This window comes from Entelurus aequoreus, linkage group LG18, assembly GCF_033978785.1.
Source record: "Entelurus aequoreus isolate RoL-2023_Sb linkage group LG18, RoL_Eaeq_v1.1, whole genome shotgun sequence".
Lineage (NCBI taxonomy): Eukaryota > Metazoa > Chordata > Actinopteri > Syngnathiformes > Syngnathidae > Entelurus > Entelurus aequoreus.
In genome coordinates this window covers 42,117,806-42,136,532 of record NC_084748.1, presented here as the reverse complement: position 1 = coordinate 42,136,532, position 18,727 = coordinate 42,117,806, and the positions used below count along the sequence as shown (strand labels likewise).

At 39.7% G+C, this 18,727-nt stretch overlaps 1 protein-coding gene across 3 annotated transcripts in view; it reads right to left on the bottom strand.

The window, feature by feature from the left end:
• Nucleotides 1-18,727, bottom strand: part of LOC133634132 (serine/threonine-protein kinase 10-like) — a 70,432-nt gene that overhangs the window by 8,221 nt on the left and 43,484 nt on the right. For 2 of the 3 annotated variants that reach the window (XM_062027171.1, XM_062027172.1), the window contains 7 exons: nucleotides 18,475-18,598; nucleotides 14,616-14,795; nucleotides 12,389-12,460; nucleotides 6,298-6,427; nucleotides 3,483-3,607; nucleotides 1,465-1,656; nucleotides 1,237-1,362 (listed from right to left, as the gene is read on the bottom strand). In XM_062027171.1, coding sequence (XP_061883155.1) covers nucleotides 1,237-1,362; nucleotides 1,465-1,656; nucleotides 3,483-3,607; nucleotides 6,298-6,427; nucleotides 12,389-12,460; nucleotides 14,616-14,795; nucleotides 18,475-18,598 — 949 coding nt within the window. The remainder of the gene's footprint in view (nucleotides 1-1,236; nucleotides 1,363-1,464; nucleotides 1,657-3,482; nucleotides 3,608-6,297; nucleotides 6,428-12,388; nucleotides 12,461-14,615; nucleotides 14,796-18,474; nucleotides 18,599-18,727) is intronic. The other variant, XM_062027173.1, reaches the window with a different exon arrangement.

The following is an 18,727-nucleotide window of genomic DNA, read 5'->3' as shown; positions in this document are numbered from 1 at the left end:
TAAAGCAGGGGTGTCAAACTCCTTTTAGATGGGGGGCCACATGGAGAAAAATCTACTCCCAAGTGGGCCAGACTGGTAAAAATCACGGCACGATAACTTAAAAATAAAGACAACTTCAGATTGTTTTCTTTGTTTAAAAATAGATAGAACAAGCACATTATGAAAATGTACAAATCATAATGTTGTTGTTTTTTTTTTTACACTTACATGTTGCTGTTAATAGTATTCTTTCTTTGTCGTTATTTATATTTTCTGGATACATTATGTGATAATGTTAATCAGTCAACTCATTGGTGTTAGTTTTCAATTTATCCCGATAAAAAAATAATATCAAAATCAAATTACAGGATGTTATTTATGTAGTTTGCTCAATTTCCTCGAATGGTGCACTAACATCATGTGGTTTTTTGTTTTTTTTACATATGTAGCATCATCTACAAAGACACAAATAATTGCTATTGTGACATCTAGGGCAGTGTTTTTCAACCACTGTGCCGCGGCACACTTACAGTCTGGTGTGCCGTGGGAGAATATCTAATTTCACCTATTTGGGTTAAAAATATTTTTGCCAAACCAGTAATTACAGTCTACAAATGATGTGTTGTTGTTGAATGTCGGTGCTATCTAGAGCTCGGCAGAGTAACCGTTTAATACTCTTCCATATCAGTAGGTGGCAGCAGGTAGCTAATTGCTTTGTAGATGTCGGAAACAGCGGGATGCAGTGTGCAGGTAAAAAGGTGTCTAATGCTTAAACCAAAAATAAACAAAAGGTGAGTGCCCCCTAAGAAAAGGCATTAAAGCTTAGGGAAGGCTATGCAGAGCAAAACTAAAAATGAACTGGCTACAAAGTAAACAAAAACAGAATGCTGGACGGCAGCAAAGACTTACTGTGGAGCAAAGACAATGTACATCCGAACATGACATGACAATCATAATAAAAACAACTGAAATATTCTTGATAGCTAAAACAAAGTAGATGCGGGAAATATCGCTCAAAGGAAGACATGAAGCTGCAACAGGAAAATACCAAAAAAAGAGAAAAAGCCACCAAAATAGGACCGCAAGACAAGAACTAAAACACTACACACAGGAAAACAGCAAAAAAGTCAAAATAAGTCAGGGCGTGATGTGACAGGTGGTGACAGTTACACCTACTTTGAGACGAGAGCTATAGTGATGCATGCTTGGTTATCAAAATGCGCAGGTGTTGGCAGGTCTGATTTTTCAAATCCTTACTTGCAATTGCTGAAGCTCTCTGACGTTGGCGTCACACTGTAGCTGTAAGTCCCGCATCTGGTTTTCATGCTTTTGATGCTGGTGGAGTCTTTCGTTCTTCTGTCGCTTCTCTTCTTGAAAAGCAAACTGAATAAAAATAAATAAACACTAACGAATTTAACACTTGTTTTTCATTTTGGAATGGCTGTCAAATATAGTTGTCACCTCTAGTATTAGAATTAGAGTTACCTGTTTGATCTTTTCCCTCTCCTGCTCGGGGGTGATGGCCGCTCCGGTTATGCGAAGACTCTTCTTGAACATGGCCATGCGGGTCTTGGCGTCACTGCGTTGGATCTTTGGCAGTCGAGCTCTCTCCTGGGTCTGCTTGTTCTTCATCTCTTCAACCAGTCGCTGGTTGTAGCGCTGCATTTGCTCCATTTCCTGCAGAAGAAACAGGATGTTGTGATGACGTAAGCAAGACGCACGGAAGCAACATGTCAGTGACGTGGACGTACTTTAATATATCTGAGATATGCCCACAGACAGCGATCTACAAAATGTGTAATGTGCAAATATCAGGAGGACAGTGGCGCTATTGCAAGGAGAGAAATTGGTGTCCGTGTTAGGCCAAGGCGCTGCCTGCACAGCTGCGGCGGCCGCAGCTTGGCTCCAGCAGCTGGTGGCATGGCCGACAGGGTTTAGGCTGCACATGCCCAGCCTCTCTTCGCACCCCAGCCCGACAGACCCAGCCCTTAGAGCCAATTGTTGTCCTGAAGCTGTTTAAAGGTGAAAAGCGACATTTGAACACATATGGAGGCTATGTATTTGAACTGATGCTGGACCAGGGTTGCCAAGTATTTGGCCACCCATCCAAATGATCAGAATCAGGTGTCCTAATCACTTGGCCTGGCCACAGGTGTATAAAATCAAGCACTCAGGCATGGAGACTGTTTCTACAAACATTTGTGAAAGAATGGACCGCTCTCAGGAGTTCAGTGATTTCCAGCGTGGAACTGTCATAGAATGCCACCTATGCAACAAATCCAGTCGTGAAATTTCCTCGCTCCTAAATATTCCAAAGTCAATTGTCGGCTTTATTATAAGAAAATGGAAGAGTTTGGGAACAACAGCAACTCAGCCACTAAGTGGTAGGCCACGTAAACTGACAGGGAGGGTTTAGCGGATACAGAAGCACATAGTGCAAAGAGGTCGCCGACTTTCTGCACAGTCCGTTGCTCCAAACTTCATGTGACCTTCCAATTAGCCCACGTACAGTACGCAGAGAGCTTCATGGAATGGGTTTCCATGGCCGTGCAGCAGCAGCTAAGCCATACATCACCAAGTCCAATGCAAAGCGTGGGATGCAGTGGTGTAAAGCACGTCGCCACTGGACTCTAGAGCAGTGGAGACGCCTTCTCTGGAGTGATGAATCACACTTTTCCATCTGGCAATCTGATGGACGAGTCTGGGTTTGGAGGTTGCCAGGAGTATATTGTGCCGAGTGTGAAATTTGGTGGAGGAGGAATTATGGTGTGGGGTTGTGTTTCAGGAGTTGGGCTTGGCCCCTTAGTTCCAGTGAAAGGAAATTTGAATGCTCCAGGATCCCAAAACATGTTGGACAATTCCATGCTCCCAACCTTGTGGAAAAAGTTTAGAGCGGGCTCCTTCCTCTTCCAACATGACTGTGCACCAGTGCACAAAGCAAGGTCCATAAAGACATGGATGACAGAGTCTGGTGTGGATGAACTTGACTGGCCTGCACAGAGTCATAACCTGAACCTGATAGAACACCTTCTGGATGAATTAGAACAGAGACTGAGATCCAGGCCTTCTCGACCAACATCAGTGTGTGACCTCACCAATGCGCTTTTGAAAGAATGGTCGAAAATTCCTATAAACACACTCCGCAACCTTGTGTACAGCCTTCCTAGAAGAGTTGAAACTGTAATAGCTGCAAAAGGTGGATCGACATCATATTGAACCCTATGGGTTAGGAATGGGATGGCACTTCAAGTTCATATGTGAGTCAAGGCAGGTGGCCAAATACTTTTGTATATACATTTAGTCTATACCAATGTCTATATCGCGCAACCCTAGAACCAACAGTCAAAAACAGTGTCTAACAGTAGGACCATAAAAATAAAGTTAGCACAATTTTAATAAATGAGTTACAGATAGTAGAATAGATTGTGGTCCAGCTCAGAAGTTTCATTGTAAATCAAAACGGTATTTGAAGCCGCCATGTTTAAGAAGACTAAATTGTGCACCTTCTCATGTCTTTTTAGCAGCTGATGTCTTTGCATGAAGTACTGGTCCTTGAGCTGCTGCTTGAACAGCTGGTGCTTCTCCTGCAGATGGCGCTCCTCCAGCTCCCACATGGCTGCCTCTCTTGCTGTGTGCAGACAAACATAAATGGGCAAAATAGATGAATGCATTAGTGTACAGTTTGTCAGTGCAGGGTCCTTTCTGTCATCTGGGTTAGGCTATATAGCACCCACCGTGGAACAGTGTGTGGATGCTTCAAGATCAGGGATAGTTAAATACCTAAAAATATATTTTTCAATGTAATGACACGATCATTTTTCCTTATTTGTTTTTTAGGTAATGTCCTTTGCATCTTTGTTTACTTTTAAGAGCTCGAGCTTTACCATGGCTTTGTATTATAAAGAAGTATGTACTGCGGTTCCAAGGGGAATAACGGATCTGAGGAATTCAAAATGAGCAAAATCTGGCAACGTACTTTTGAAGTAAATAATACACAATACTGTGGAACCTCAATTTACAAACGCCTTTTGGTTAACAAACCTTTATAGGCCTCTGTATGCGTACCATGTCTCAGGGTACAAACGCTTCATTCATTCATTTTGCATGCCGCTTGAAGCAATCGGGGGTCTACCATTTTGATGACATCAATTCTTCTACACGTGGGCATGGCCAATTTGAAGAGGTGGGCCCCCTACTTTACATCCTGTACACACGGGTGTGGCCATTTCGAAGAGTTTCGACGGCGCGCGGCACTTCTGATGTGTTTATTTCTACAACTGCCGTACCTTGCGCCTGTCAGAGCGGTGTCAGCCTGTCTTAGAGATCACTTTGTGTGATCAGAACACAAAGGGGCACAAGCCAATGAAGTATCAACTCACACTGCTTGTTTGTGATAAAACTAATTTTACTACTACTACTACTACTACTTTAAGCCTCTGCCCGTTTATCAATCTGAAACTCCCTAAATGTTCAACAATGTTATAAATATTAGCAGACACAACGTAAAATAATGTTGTTTTTTTATTGTAGCAAAAATAGTAGTTTACGTTTTGGAGCACACTAACGAGACTTTGCGTGTTGACATTTAAGCTAACTGCTACACATACATACATACATACGTATATATATATATATATATACATACATATACAGTATATACACATATATGTACATACATAAACATATATACACACATACATATATATACATACATATACATATATTTATATACTTATACATATATATACATATACATATATATGTACATATATACACACACATATATACATACATATACATATATACACACAGATATATACATATATATATATCTACACATACTGTACATACATACATACATACATACGTATACATATATATATACATATGTACATATATACACACATACATACACATACATGTATACATACACATATATACAGTATATACATACATATATACACACACACATATAAACACGCGCACACACACATTATATATATATATATATATATACACATACATACATACATACATATACATAAATATATACATATATACATACACATATGTACATACATATACATATATACACACATACATATATATACATACATATATACATACACATATGTACATACATATACATATATACACACATACATATATATACATACATAGATAGATAGTACTTTATTATACATACATATATATACATATACATATATATACGTATACATATATACATATACATATGTACATATACACACACATATATACATATACATATGTACACATATACACACATACATACATACACACACACATACATATATACATACACATATATATATATATATATGTATACACATACATACATACACACACATATACACGCATACACACATTATATATATATATATATATATATATATATATATATATATATATATATATTTATATATATATATTTATATATATATATATATATATATATATATATATATATATATATATATAATTTTATTTTTTATTATTATATTTTTTTTTAAACTTAAATAGGGACTTTTGTCGAGACGAGAACCAATTATTCATGTTTACATGGATTATTATGGGGAACTCTACTTCACTATACACACTTTTCGGTTCACAAACCATGTTCAAGAACCAATTAATTTTGTAAATCCAGCTTCCACTGTATGCAAAAGCAGTGATCAAAAAAGCTCAGTCATGGAAACGGAACACTTACTGATCTCACAATATGCTAAGCTAGTCATGAAAAATAAAAATCCACATTACGGTAAGGGCTCTTGGTCACAAGTGTTTCCCCTACCATAATATTCGGGGGCTGCCTATTAAAGACCACTACTTTGAATGCTTGTGAGATTTGAAGGTGTAAAAATAACACAGTATTTAGAGGTTGTAAGCCCCTGTCAATGCTCCCATGACTCGGTTCAACAAGTATTTGTCAGAAGTATAGAGGCCTCTTAGTCCCAGGCGGTGCTTAAAAGGCCTTAATACGCTGCTGTACACTTATAGAAGAGGGAGTGTCAGCACAAGGGGTGACCAGGAACATAGTCAGAGCTCCATGCTGCCTTTAAAGACAAGGGGGATTACTGCTTATCCAACTTGAGGTACACATGTGACACAAAATGTATGGGAAAAAGAGTTTTCTGTTGTGTGCTGGGGTGTTACTAAAACACTCGGACACTTGGGAACATGTGGTAGAGTGGTTAAAGCCTGTGATAGATAAACAAAATAAAATTCTATACTCTGGCATGAAAAACACCAGCAACAGACAAATGCAACATTTATTACCTCGAAGAAGCTGCTGCTTGTGGTTCAGGCAGTCTCTCTCAATGGTGGCCAGCTCATGTTTGTGCTGCTGGATAATTTTCTTCAGAGCGCAGTCCAGATCCTGTTGCTGCTTCTGAAGAAACTCTTGCTCCTATGGGAATATATATTTACACTTTATAAATAACAGACGTAGTTGATGTTTCCAAATGTGCAGCAAATGCCAACAATAGAGGGAAACCCATTTTAGACTTCGACATAAGCTGTGGTGGATAGGGGCGTCCCAATCCGGTATTGATATCAGGTGTGTCCATCCAATATCAGCACAAAATCAAGTATAAGTGTATGATATTAGCTTGCATTTAAAATCTACGATATAAGCTTGATACGGGGAGTCCTACAGTGTGTTTTCTTATGCAAAGTCGGACAACCAGTTAACATTTAAATATCCTCCAATAAGCACACAAAGTTGGTCTTTTCATGTACACTACCGTTCAAAAGTTTGGGGTCACCCAAACAATTTTGTGGAATAGCCTTCATTTCTAAGAACAAGAATAGACTGTCGAGTTTCAGATGAAAGTTCTCTTTTTCTGGCCATTTTGAGCGTTTAATTGACCCCACAAATGTGATGCTCCAGAAATCTCAATCTGCTCAAAGGAAGGTCAGTTTTGTAGCTTCTGTAACGAGCTAAATTGTTTTCAGATGTGTGAACATGATTGCACAAGGGTTTTCTAATCATCAATTAGCCTTCTGAGCCAAAGAGCAAACACATTGTACCATTAGAACACTGGAGTGATAGTTGCTGGAAATGGGCCTCTATACACCTATGTAGATATTGCACCAAAAACCAGACATTTGCAGCTAGAATAGTCATTTACCACATTAGCAATGTATAGAGTGTATTTCTTTAAAGTTAAGACTAGTTTAGTTTAAAGTTATCTTCATTGAAAAGTACATTGCTTTTCCTTCAAAAATAAGGACATTTCAATGTGACCCCAAACTTTTGAACGGTAGTGTATTTTGGTGAAGTCATTTTCAAAAGGTAAACATAGTAAGCTATACTGTAGGCTACTAGGGGCTAGCAACTACACAACAGCTATGCACACAATAGCACACAAGCATTACATACTGTACGCAATAAGTGTCCTTCATTGAACAATTCTTCAGTCAAAACCACAACATTTGTCAACATAAACAAGTATTAAGTAATCATCGTTGCTATTGTTCATTTTCTTTTCTTCTTGGTTGTTCATTGAATCCGATAACGTCCACTTACGACTTTAACGGTAGATTGATGGCTGTAGAATCCAATCCTGGAGCCCCATACTACATTATTGCAGGTTGGACATGTGTTGGTTGTTGTGGTGGTGGTCCTGGCATCTTTGGGTGTGTTTCCCCTGATAAGGCGCTGTTCCTCGTCTGCAGTGTTGGGACTAACGCGTTATTTTCGGCGGTAACCAGTAGTCTAACGCGTTATTTTTTATATTCAGTAACTCAGTTACCGTTACTACATTATGCGTTACTGCGTTACTTTACGTTATTTTTTATGTAGTATCGGTTAGAAACAAAAGATCTGAGTGTTTTATTGGAGCGTGCAGTGTCGTCCTTCTGTGTCACAAGGAAAAGAAGAGGCGCGCTCTGTGTGGGTGTGGGTGGGGGCGGGGCGTGTCTGTGTTTACTAACAAAACATCATGGCGGAGCCAGAAGCCAAGTTTCTTAACATGGAGATATTCTCACTACTTTTCTTTTGTCGAGCACAAAGAAAATAACATTTCAGTTAAATGTAAGTTGTGTCTTGGATCAAAGATCCTATTTACTGCCCAAAACAGCAATTAAAATCTGCTGAAACAGCTACAAAAGCAACATGCTTCGACGAAGCTAGTAAAGAGAGACACACTTCACCTCCACCTCCAACAGCGGCTGGATTTTAACGGAGGGACTGCTAGCCAGGACAACATTGATAGAGCCATTGCAGCGTATGTGCTAGAAGACATGCAGGCTATTTCTACAGTGGAGTCACCCGCTTTTAGGCAGCTGGACACAGTGGACAGTGAGTACATAAACATGGAAAGTGAGCTAAAGAAAACACTCCAAACTCTGCCTCTGCTCATCATTCAGCACTGAAGGTACACACACTCTGTCAATTCTCTTATATACTCTTTCATTCTAGACTTCTAGAGTGTTTGATTATCACATCACTCTAGATGTATAGACTAAAGTTCACAAACATAAAGAGGGATCCTAGTGGGCCAGGCCAATCTTTCCTTATCTCCAAACTAAAACTGGAGAAATGCGTAGAGTGTTCTGGGCTTCAGTACAGTGTTGAACTCCTAAAGACATGATTTTATTTCGGAATTCCTTGAGAGAAAAAAAATGCCTGGTTAGGCTTTGTGTATGCCATGTGTGCCTTCCTTGGGTGAAGCTAGGTTTACAGCTATGTTGTTATTATGCTGTTTGTTACTTATGTATGTTATGTTGCAGCTATTTAAAATAGTTTTGTCAATTTGTTCTGGCCTGAAACAAATTGGCCCTTTGAAACATATCGTTGTCTTTGTGTGTTGTATGTAGACCACATTGCTTAGCAGAGTTCAGTGATGCAAATGCATGTCAAGTTGATCAACAGATTGTATTATTCTCCAGTGCAATAACAGTACTGAAATGAAGGCTAAAAGGGCATTAATGGGAGCCTTAAAAAAAAAGAAGAAAAAAAGAAGTAACTAACGATATACTTTTCAGAGTAACGCATTACTTTTTGGTGTAAGTAACTGAGTTAGTAACTCAGTTACTTTTGAAATAAAGTAACTAGTAACTGTAACTAGTTACTGGTTTTCAGTAACTACCGTATTTTCCGCACCATAAGCCGCACCTAAAAAACACAATTTTTCTCAAAAGCTGACAGTGCGGCTAATAACCGGGTGCGCCTTATATATGGATTAATATTAATATTTATTTTCATAAAGTTTAGGTCTCGCAACTACGGTAAACAGCCGCCATATTTTTTCCCCGTAGAAGAGGAAGCGCTTCTTCTTCTACGGTAAGCAACCGCCCCCATAGAAGAGGAAGCGCTTCTTCTTCTACTGTAAGCAACCGCCAAGGTGAGCACCCGCCCCCGTAGAAGAAGAAGCGCGCGGATATTACGTTTCATTTCATTTGTGTGTTTCTGTAAAGACCACAAAATGGCTCCTACTAAGAGACACGCGTACAAGGTTCCACTGACTTTTGATATTCATGTGAACCGCACTGTGGATACAACGGGAACACGTACGGTGAATATTCGCACCACAGGGAATGAGAAGTCGTCCTTCACTGTGGTTCTAGCTTGCCATGCTAACGGCCAGAAACTTCCACCCACGGTGATATTCAAAAGGAAGACCTTGCCAAAAGAGAACTTTCCAGCCGGCGTCATCATAAAAGATAACTCGAAGGGATGGATGGATGAAGAAAAAATGAGCGAAGAGTTTTTTCACGCAGCTCCGTCCCTGTTAATCTACGAGTCCATGCGCGTCCACATCACAGATGGTGTCAAAAAACAAGTGAAGCACACCGAAGAAGAAGAATTCGAGGGATTTGTGGATGAGTAATAACTTCAGAAAGTGAGCTTTAAATGTTTATTTTGTGTGTTGTGTGACATTAACGTATGAGCAACGTTGAGTTATTGATGTTGCTATTGCTCTGCACTATTTTGAGTGTTACTATTTTTGTGATTGCACATTTGCACATTACATTTTGGGAGTGAACAGAGTTGTTAGAACGCTGGTTTGTAATATATTATTAAAGTTTGACTGACCTATCTGACTGTTTTTTTGACATTCCCTTTAGCGTAGCGTAGGTGCGGCTAATAACACGGTGCGGCTAATAGGTAAACAAAGTTTTTAAATATGCCATTCATTGAAGGTGCGGCTTATAACACGGGGCGGCTTATGGTGCGGAAAAACGGTAACCTAACACCGCTCGTCTGGCAGTTTGCTCCTTTTTCAGCTGGTGTGTCCCGGCATAACAGTGCTGCCTCCAGAGGGCACAATGAGCATTTCCTCATTGTGGTCTTCAGCTGATCTGTGTATCTCTTCTTTCGCCCACCTGCCAGGGGTCGTCTGCACTGAAGTAGGCCATACAATACTCTGCCGGGCAGAGGCTGTCTAGAGGCATTCGAACCACATGGCCGAGCCACTGCAGCTGGTTTTAGGTGATCATGGCCTCTATACATATGCAGTTGGTCTTTGCAAGTATCTCTGTGTGAGGCACACAATCTTGCCAGGTGACTCCGAGGATTTGCTACAGACAACCTATGTGGAAGCCCTCCAATGATTGTATGTGGTGACTGTATGTGACCCATGCCTTACAGCTGTAAAGGAGAATGGTGAGGCAGACTGCTTGGTCCACCATTGTAGTCTGGGCTGTAGTCAATAAGCTCCTTTTTCTCTATCCTCCTGTTGTGGGCCAGACTCGGTCGTGCATGGACATGCATCCTCCGCTGTTGCCATTTTTAATACAAAGTAGCTTATAAATCTCAATTATATATGTCAGTAAACTCGCTATGGAAGCGCTAAAACCTACAACAAATTGTGCTGGGAGAATACGCATAGGATGTGGAGGTAGTAAATAAGACCCGCTCAAAAAACTGAAGAGGCGGTCAGAAAGGAGCTTGAAAACGGTCTGTAAAACATAATATATGCAAAGTTTTGACCAAAGAACCATCATTACATGTTATGTAGACCACAAAGTGTTGAGAAAAAAATTATAATATGAACCGTGCCCACTTTTTTTTTTGGTCAATAATTCACATCCCATTTTTATTTTTTTCATGCATTTTAACTGGTAAATAAATGCGATCAGAAGTTCGCTTACATTGGAGCCTATTGGAGTCGCTCTATTCCATGTATGAGGCGCTCTAAAAAACATCCAAACACCTCCATCAAGGCTGTATAACCATGATGTAAGTATATATGTAATGTAGTAATGAGCATATTCATAATAACGTAATATTTACGTATTTTGCTCATTTTATACATACAGCGGCGCATTCATTTAAAAAAACACATCACAACATTCACTTTTTCCTTTAACAACATCACTGATTATTACTCACAGCAGACTTCATGGGACACTTACTGTACAATGTCTGCTGTCACTTGGATGCCGACTGCTGGGATGTTCATATTTTCCCTTTTATAGGAAGAAATAGTCATATTCCTCATAAAGGACAAAAAGGGTGTGGAACCAAGGACAGACCAAGCGTCTTTTCGTGTCGTTCTTGCCATTTCCAGATCTAAATTGGATGCCAAATTTGACTAACTCGTCGGATTATGTCCTCATCCGTTTATCGAGGTGAGAGGCATATATTCATGATCTAGATTAGAATAAACTTTCACGATCTGCGAGGCGAGAAAGACGTTCACCAGCCACACAAGCTCCTGTAAACACGTCGCTGCTATAAATAGTTAGTCTGTGTTAGCGCGTATAATAACAATATCACTAATACTTGGTAAATATTCAAGTCACAAAATGCAAATGGAGTATTGTTGGCGTGTTTTGGATGGTTATTTAGAGGGATTTATGGGTGCAATAGAGGACCTCCCATTGGCTCCATTGTAAGTCGACTTTTTTTTAACGTTTCTTTACAAGTTAGAATGTATTAAAACAAATACATCCGTCGTCTTGTCTCTCATAATGATTTTAAATGATTGGCAAAATCCCCCGAAAAGTGCAGTTCCCCTTAAAGGCCCTCAAAAATGAGTTGAAAGGGCCGGAATATTAATTAATGGAGCAATTACAATAGGGCCTTCTTCCTGCTATCAACCACAGTATTATGGCCCACATGGTTCATTGGATATCTGTCTCTCTAACATTGTATTAGTGTAAGTAATGTTTTTTATTAAATGGTACAAGCTGTGTGCACTTTGGAGAGAGGCAAATTGGACGTCAATCAAGAATAGCAATTTTATGTCAATCCAAAACAGCACTCGAACAAACTATGGCAGGAACATTTGATCAACTACAAGTAAGCTTGGTGCATTGATGCATATACAAGGTGGTCAAGCTTCAAGAGAAGTGAATGCATCCTCTGGTATGGACAAAAGACGTATTTAAAAGTAACACACACAGCAAGTTCACTTACATCCTGTATTGGAGCGTTGCACAGAGTACAGGAGGACAACTGAAAGGATTGAGTCATAACCTGGGCCACTCCCTGTGGATCACAATATATTACACTCCTACACAGTCCACTATTCACCACAAACAAGTTTATGGTCTCCGTAACAGAGTAAACAAGCGCAGGTAAAGGGTTTGGAAACTGTAATATATAATATTACAATATTCAATATTCTGCTGTTTTATCAAAACAATCACTTTGCATGCAAGGCGGGTAAGGTTGAAAGTTCACGGTCCACAGCAAACAGCACCCTCATTACCTCCTCTGGTGGCGCTTGAATAATATCCTTGTTATTACGCTTCCTATTAGCATTTCTCACATGTTCTGGAGAGAGTCTCATGAGTAGTAGATAGAAGTCACACAAAAAGTATCTTTTGAAATGACAAGCTACACTGATTGAGCAACTGCAAATTCAAAAACATAGAATATGAAAGGTCACCTGAACACTTGAAAGATAATAGGTTTGATGACATCCATATCTGATAAAAACGATATATTACAATTAGGGCTGTCAAATGATAATTTTTTTATTGGATTATTCACATATTGGATTAATCATGATTAATCACGGGGGACTACTCGCTTGCATAATTGAAATTAGCTAAAGAAAATACCCAAATGTTTGTACACAAATTAAATGTTATTGTTAGAATGTCATACATGAACGTTTTTAAAAATTTTAATTAATTAAATTTTTTGCCGATATTCTGATATTGTCCAGCTCTTAATTACCGATTCCGATATCAACCGATACCGATATATACAGTCGTGGAATTAACACATTATTATGCCTAATTTGTTGTGATGTCCCGCTGGATGCATTAAACAATGTACCTTTACCATGAATTGATTAACGTGAACCCCGATTTAAACAAGTTGAAAAACTTATTCGGGTGTTACCATTTAGTGGTCAATTGTACGGAATATGTACTGTACTGTGCAATCTACTAATACAAGTTTCAATCAACCAATCAAAAACAAGGTTTTCCAAAATAAGAGAACAACTTCAACTCCAGTTATGGAAAAAAGTGCAAACATGGCACTGACATTATTATTATTGAGGTCACAAAGTGCTTTTTTTTTTTTAACATGCCTCAAAACAGCTTGGAATTTGGGACATGCTCTCCCTGAGATAATCCTGATACCCATTACAACTATGGGAAATACTATACTTTGACTTTCACAAAGTGCATAATTTTTTTTTTTTTAAACATGCCTCAAAACAACAGCTACAAAAACAATGAAGGCACACAGCTTTGGTGGTAGCGGGTGGTGTATATTGTAGCGTCCCGGAAGAGTTAGTTCTGCAAGGGGTTCTGGGTATTTGTTCTGTTGTGTTTATGTTGTGTTACGGTGCGGATGTTCTCCCGAAATGTGTTTGTCAGTTTTGTTTGGTGTGGGTTCCCAGTGTGGCGCATATTTGTAACAGTGTTGAAGTTGTTTATACGGCCACCCTTAGTGTGACCTGTATGTATGGCTGTTGATCAAGTATGCTTGCATTCACTTATGTGCGTGTAAAAGCCACATACTGTATATTATGTGACTGGGCCGGCATGCTGTTTGTATGGAGGAAAAGCGGACTTGACAACAGGTTGTAGAGGACGCTAAAGGCAGTGCCTTTAAGGCACGCCCCCAATATTGTTGTCCGGGTGGAAATCGGGAGAATGGTTGCCCCGGGAGATTTTCGGGAGGGGCACTGAAATTCAGGAGTCTCCCGGGAAAATCGGGAGGGTTGGCAAGTATGCCCTACGTCCGTATTTTACCGGATATGTACCGCTCCGTACAGCGGCGTTTTAAAAAGTCATTAATTTTACTTTTTGAAACCGATACCGATAATTTCCGATATTACATTTTTAAGCATTTATCGGCTGATAATATTGGCAGGCCGATATTATCGGACATCTCTAATTTTAATTGAATGTTTGTCATTTATTCGCACAACACCTGTTAACAGTTCTATCCAAAATTCTTTCAGGCTGTATTTTAGAGTGACATTTGCCAGCGAGCACAAAGTGTGCATAGATCTGATCACTGACCATACAGCGGTTAATGATGAATCAAAGTGTGTACATGATTACTGCAATAATATTTTGTGATTAATCACATGAGTTAGCTTGTTAATTTTGACAGCCCTGATTATAACATGAGCTTTACAAGAGCTGCAGCAAAGTAAAGTAGGCTAAGCACTGACCTCTTTTTTACGGTTTTTCAGCATGTTCTGATACTTGGACAACTCTTTGTCCTGCTCAGCTTTGATGCGTTTGGCCTCATCCCTCAGTCGATTGGTGTGTTCCTGCTCCAGTCTCTCAATGGTCTGCTTCTGCTGCTTCTCCAGGTTCTCCAACTCCTGGTCGTACTGACGCTTCCTACTCTGGACGTGGACAAGACAGGCGCAAGATTAGTGTGAACGAAATAAAATACAATGAAAGCATTATACAGAATGGGTTGAGTCCTACAATATTGACAAAAGAGCACTGATAGTGTTAACTATTAATCATCAAGAACCTCGGGAAAGCCAGCGCTCCGAAGACATGCAGTTTTATCTGGTAAAGCGGATAACAACAGGCCTTGGGGCCAAAACTAACTCATTCTGGACCTTTGAAAATATATGGATTTAACAAGCTTGCACAGACTTTATCCCCGCGTCTTGGTGAAGCTATGCTATAGTTTCAGGGGGTAGGGGGGGTGTATATTGTAGCGTCCCGGAAGAGTTAGTGCTGCAAGGGGTTCTGGGTATTTGTTCTGTTGTGTTTATGTTGTGTTACGTTGCGGATGTTCTCCCGAAATGTGTTTGTCATTCTTGTTTGGTGTGTGTTCACAGTGTGGCGCATATTTGTAACAGTGTTAAAGTTGTTTATACGGTCACCCTCAGTGTGACCTGTATGGCTGTTGACCAAGAATGCCTTGCATTCACTTGTGTGTGTGATAAGCCGTAGATTTTATGTGATTGGGCCGGCACCCAAATGCCACATGCGGCTCTTTAGCGGCGCTCCGGTGGCTCCATGGAGATTTTTCAAAAATGTATGGAAATGGAAAAAAAATGGGGTGAAAAATATGTTTTTTGTTGTCATATGGTTTCTGTAGGAGGACAAACATGACACAAACATTCCTAACTGTTAGAAAACCCACTGTTTAACATGTTTGTGTGTATGCTTCACACCTTCTTTGTCTCATTTTGTCCACCAAACGTTTTATGCTGTGCGTGAATGCACAAAGGTGAGCTTTGTTGATGTTACTGACTTGTTGGAGTGCTAATCAGGCATATTTGACTGCAAGCTAATCGATACTAACATGCTATTTAGGCTAGCTGTATGTACATATTGCATCATTATGCCTCGTTTGTAGGTATATTTGAGCTCATTTAATTTCCTTTACTTATGTCCTCTGTGTATTTAGTTTATTTTTCCATGTTTCATGACACATTGATTTTGATAGTAGGCTAATATAGCTAATATAGACACTTACGTAATGTGTTGTCTTCATTATAACACTTATATAAGACTTTTAAAGTCATTTTGATAGTTTGCTAATATAGCTAATTAGCCACTTACATCATGTGTTGTGTCTTCATTATAACACTTATATAAGACTTTTTTAAAGTGATTTTGATAGTAGGCTAATATAGCTAATTAGCCACTTACATCATGTGTAGTCTTCATTATAACACTTATATAAGACTTTTTTAAAGTGATTTTGATAGTAGGCTAATATAGCTAACAGACACTTACATCATGTGTTGTCTTCATTATAACACTTATATAAGTCTTTTAATTTTTTTGCGGCTCCAGACCGATTACTTTTTTGTATTTGTGTTCCAATTAGGCTCTTTCAACATTTTGGGTTGCCGAACCCTCTAATAGGTGATACAATTCTTAATAAATAATTACACAGTAGATGGTTTACAAACATCTTATTTCATGAGCTGATTTATTTTAATTTTTTGACATTGTCAAACACTGCTGCTAAAGTTTATATAATGTGCTGTGCTGAGGGGTAGGTCCAGTTTAAGGGAGAGGGGACGGCGTGGCGAAGTTGGTAGAGTGGCCGGGCCAGCAATCGGAGGGTTACTGGTTACTGGGGTTCAATCCCCCCCCCCCCTTCTACCATCCTAGTCACGTCCGTTGTGTCCTTGGGCAAGACACTTCACCCTTGCTCCTGATGGCTGCTGGTTAGCGCCTTGCATGCCAGCTCCTGCCATCAGTGTGTGAATGTGTGTGTGAATGGGTGAATGTGGAAATACTGTCAAAGCGCCTTGAGTACCTTGAAGGTAGAAAAGCGCTATACAAGTATAACCCATTTATCATTTATCATTTATAATCACATACATTGTACAAAATTGTGTTTTAAATTAAACTGGTCGTAGATTGTATACCTACAATATACATACCATAACTTTTAAGTCACTCGCACAGTCCACAAAACACATTTAAAAGCATCTAAAATACACAAAATTAAATAATGAATCCAAAAAATAAATATATAAAAAAACATGAATGATTAAAAAAGTCAAATCAGCCAAAAATGTCACAACCCCCTGCAGTACCTGATCCTGTTGAAGACCTGTATAGTCCATCTAATGACTTTGTGTCCCAGACCATTATTATGTGTACATGGTCAATTATGCAACTTATATAGTCTGACCCATTCCCACCAAAATCAGCCAAAAATGTCACAACCCCCTGCAGTACCTGATCCTGTTGAAGACCCGTATAGTCCATCTAATGACTTTGTGTCCCAGACCATTATTATGTGTACATGGTCAATTATGCAACTTAGATAGTCTGACCCATTCCCACCAAAATCAGCCAAAAATGTCACAACCCCCTGCAGTACCTGATCCTGTTAAAGACCCGTTTAGTCCATCTAATGACTTTGTGTCCCAGACCATTATTATGTGTACATGGTCAATTATGCAACTTAGTCTGACCCATTCCCACCAAAATCAGCCAAAAATGTCACAACCCCCTGCAGTACCTGATCCTGTTGAAGACCCAATGGACCCGTATAGTCCATCTAATGACTTTGTGTCCCAGACCATTATTATGTGTACATGGTCAATTATGCAACTTAGATAGTCTGACCCATTCCCACCAAAATCAGCCAAAAATGTCACAACCCCATGCAGTACCTGATCCTGTTAAAGACCCGTTTAGTCCATCTAATGACTTTGTGTCCCAGACCATTATTATGTGTACATGGTCAATTATGCAACTTAGATAGTCTGACCCATTCCCACCAAAATCAGCCAAAAATGTCACAACCCCCTGCAGTACCTGATCCTGTTAAAGACCCGTTTAGTCCATCTAATGACTTTGTGTCCCAGACCATTATTATGTGTACATGGTCAATTATGCAACTTAGATAGTCTGACCCATTCCCACCAAAATCAGCCAAAAATGTCACAACCCCTTGCAGTACCTGATCCTGTTGAAGACCCGTATAGTCCATCTAATGACTTTGTGTCCCAGACCATTATTATGTGTACATGGTCAATTATGCAACTTAGATAGTCTGACCCATTCCCACCAAAATCAGCCAAAAATGTCACAACCCCCTGCAGTACCTGATCCTGTTAAAGACCCGTATAGTCCATCTAATGACTTTGTGTCCCAGACCATTATTATGTGTACATGGTCAATTATGCAACTTAGATAGTCTGACCCATTCCCACCAAAATCAGCCAAAAATGTCACAACCCCCTGCAGTACCTGATCCTGTTGAAGACCCGTATAGTCCATCTAATGACTTTGTGTCCCAGACCATTATTATGTGTACATGGTCAATTATGCAACTTAGATAGTCTGACCCATTCCCACCAAAATCAGCCAAAAATGTCACAACCCCCTGCAGTACCTGATCCTGTTAAAGACCCGTATAGTCCATCTAATGACTTTGTGTCCCAGACCATTATTATGTGTACATGGTCAATTATGCAACTTAGATAGTCTGACCCATTCCCACCACCACCCAATGCAGCACCACAAACAGATTGCGGTCATAATGTCTGCGGTGTTACTGTCGGAAGGTAAATAAAGTCTTGAGTGACTCACAGTGGTCTCCTGCTCAAAGCGGCGGTAAATCTGCTCCTTCTGCTGCTGCAGCTTGTTGCTGAGCTGCTGCTGGGCCCTTTGCTCCTCCTTCTGTAGGAGACGCAACTCCCTTAGCTCCTGGCGTCTAGCAAGGTAAAGAAAGAGAAAGTCAGTACTATAAAAAGACAGAAACCCTTCTTTTTCCAAATGCATTTGGAAAAAGAAGGGTTCCATCAAAGCTTCCTTGGACTACAAATGTTCCTTGTATGTGAAT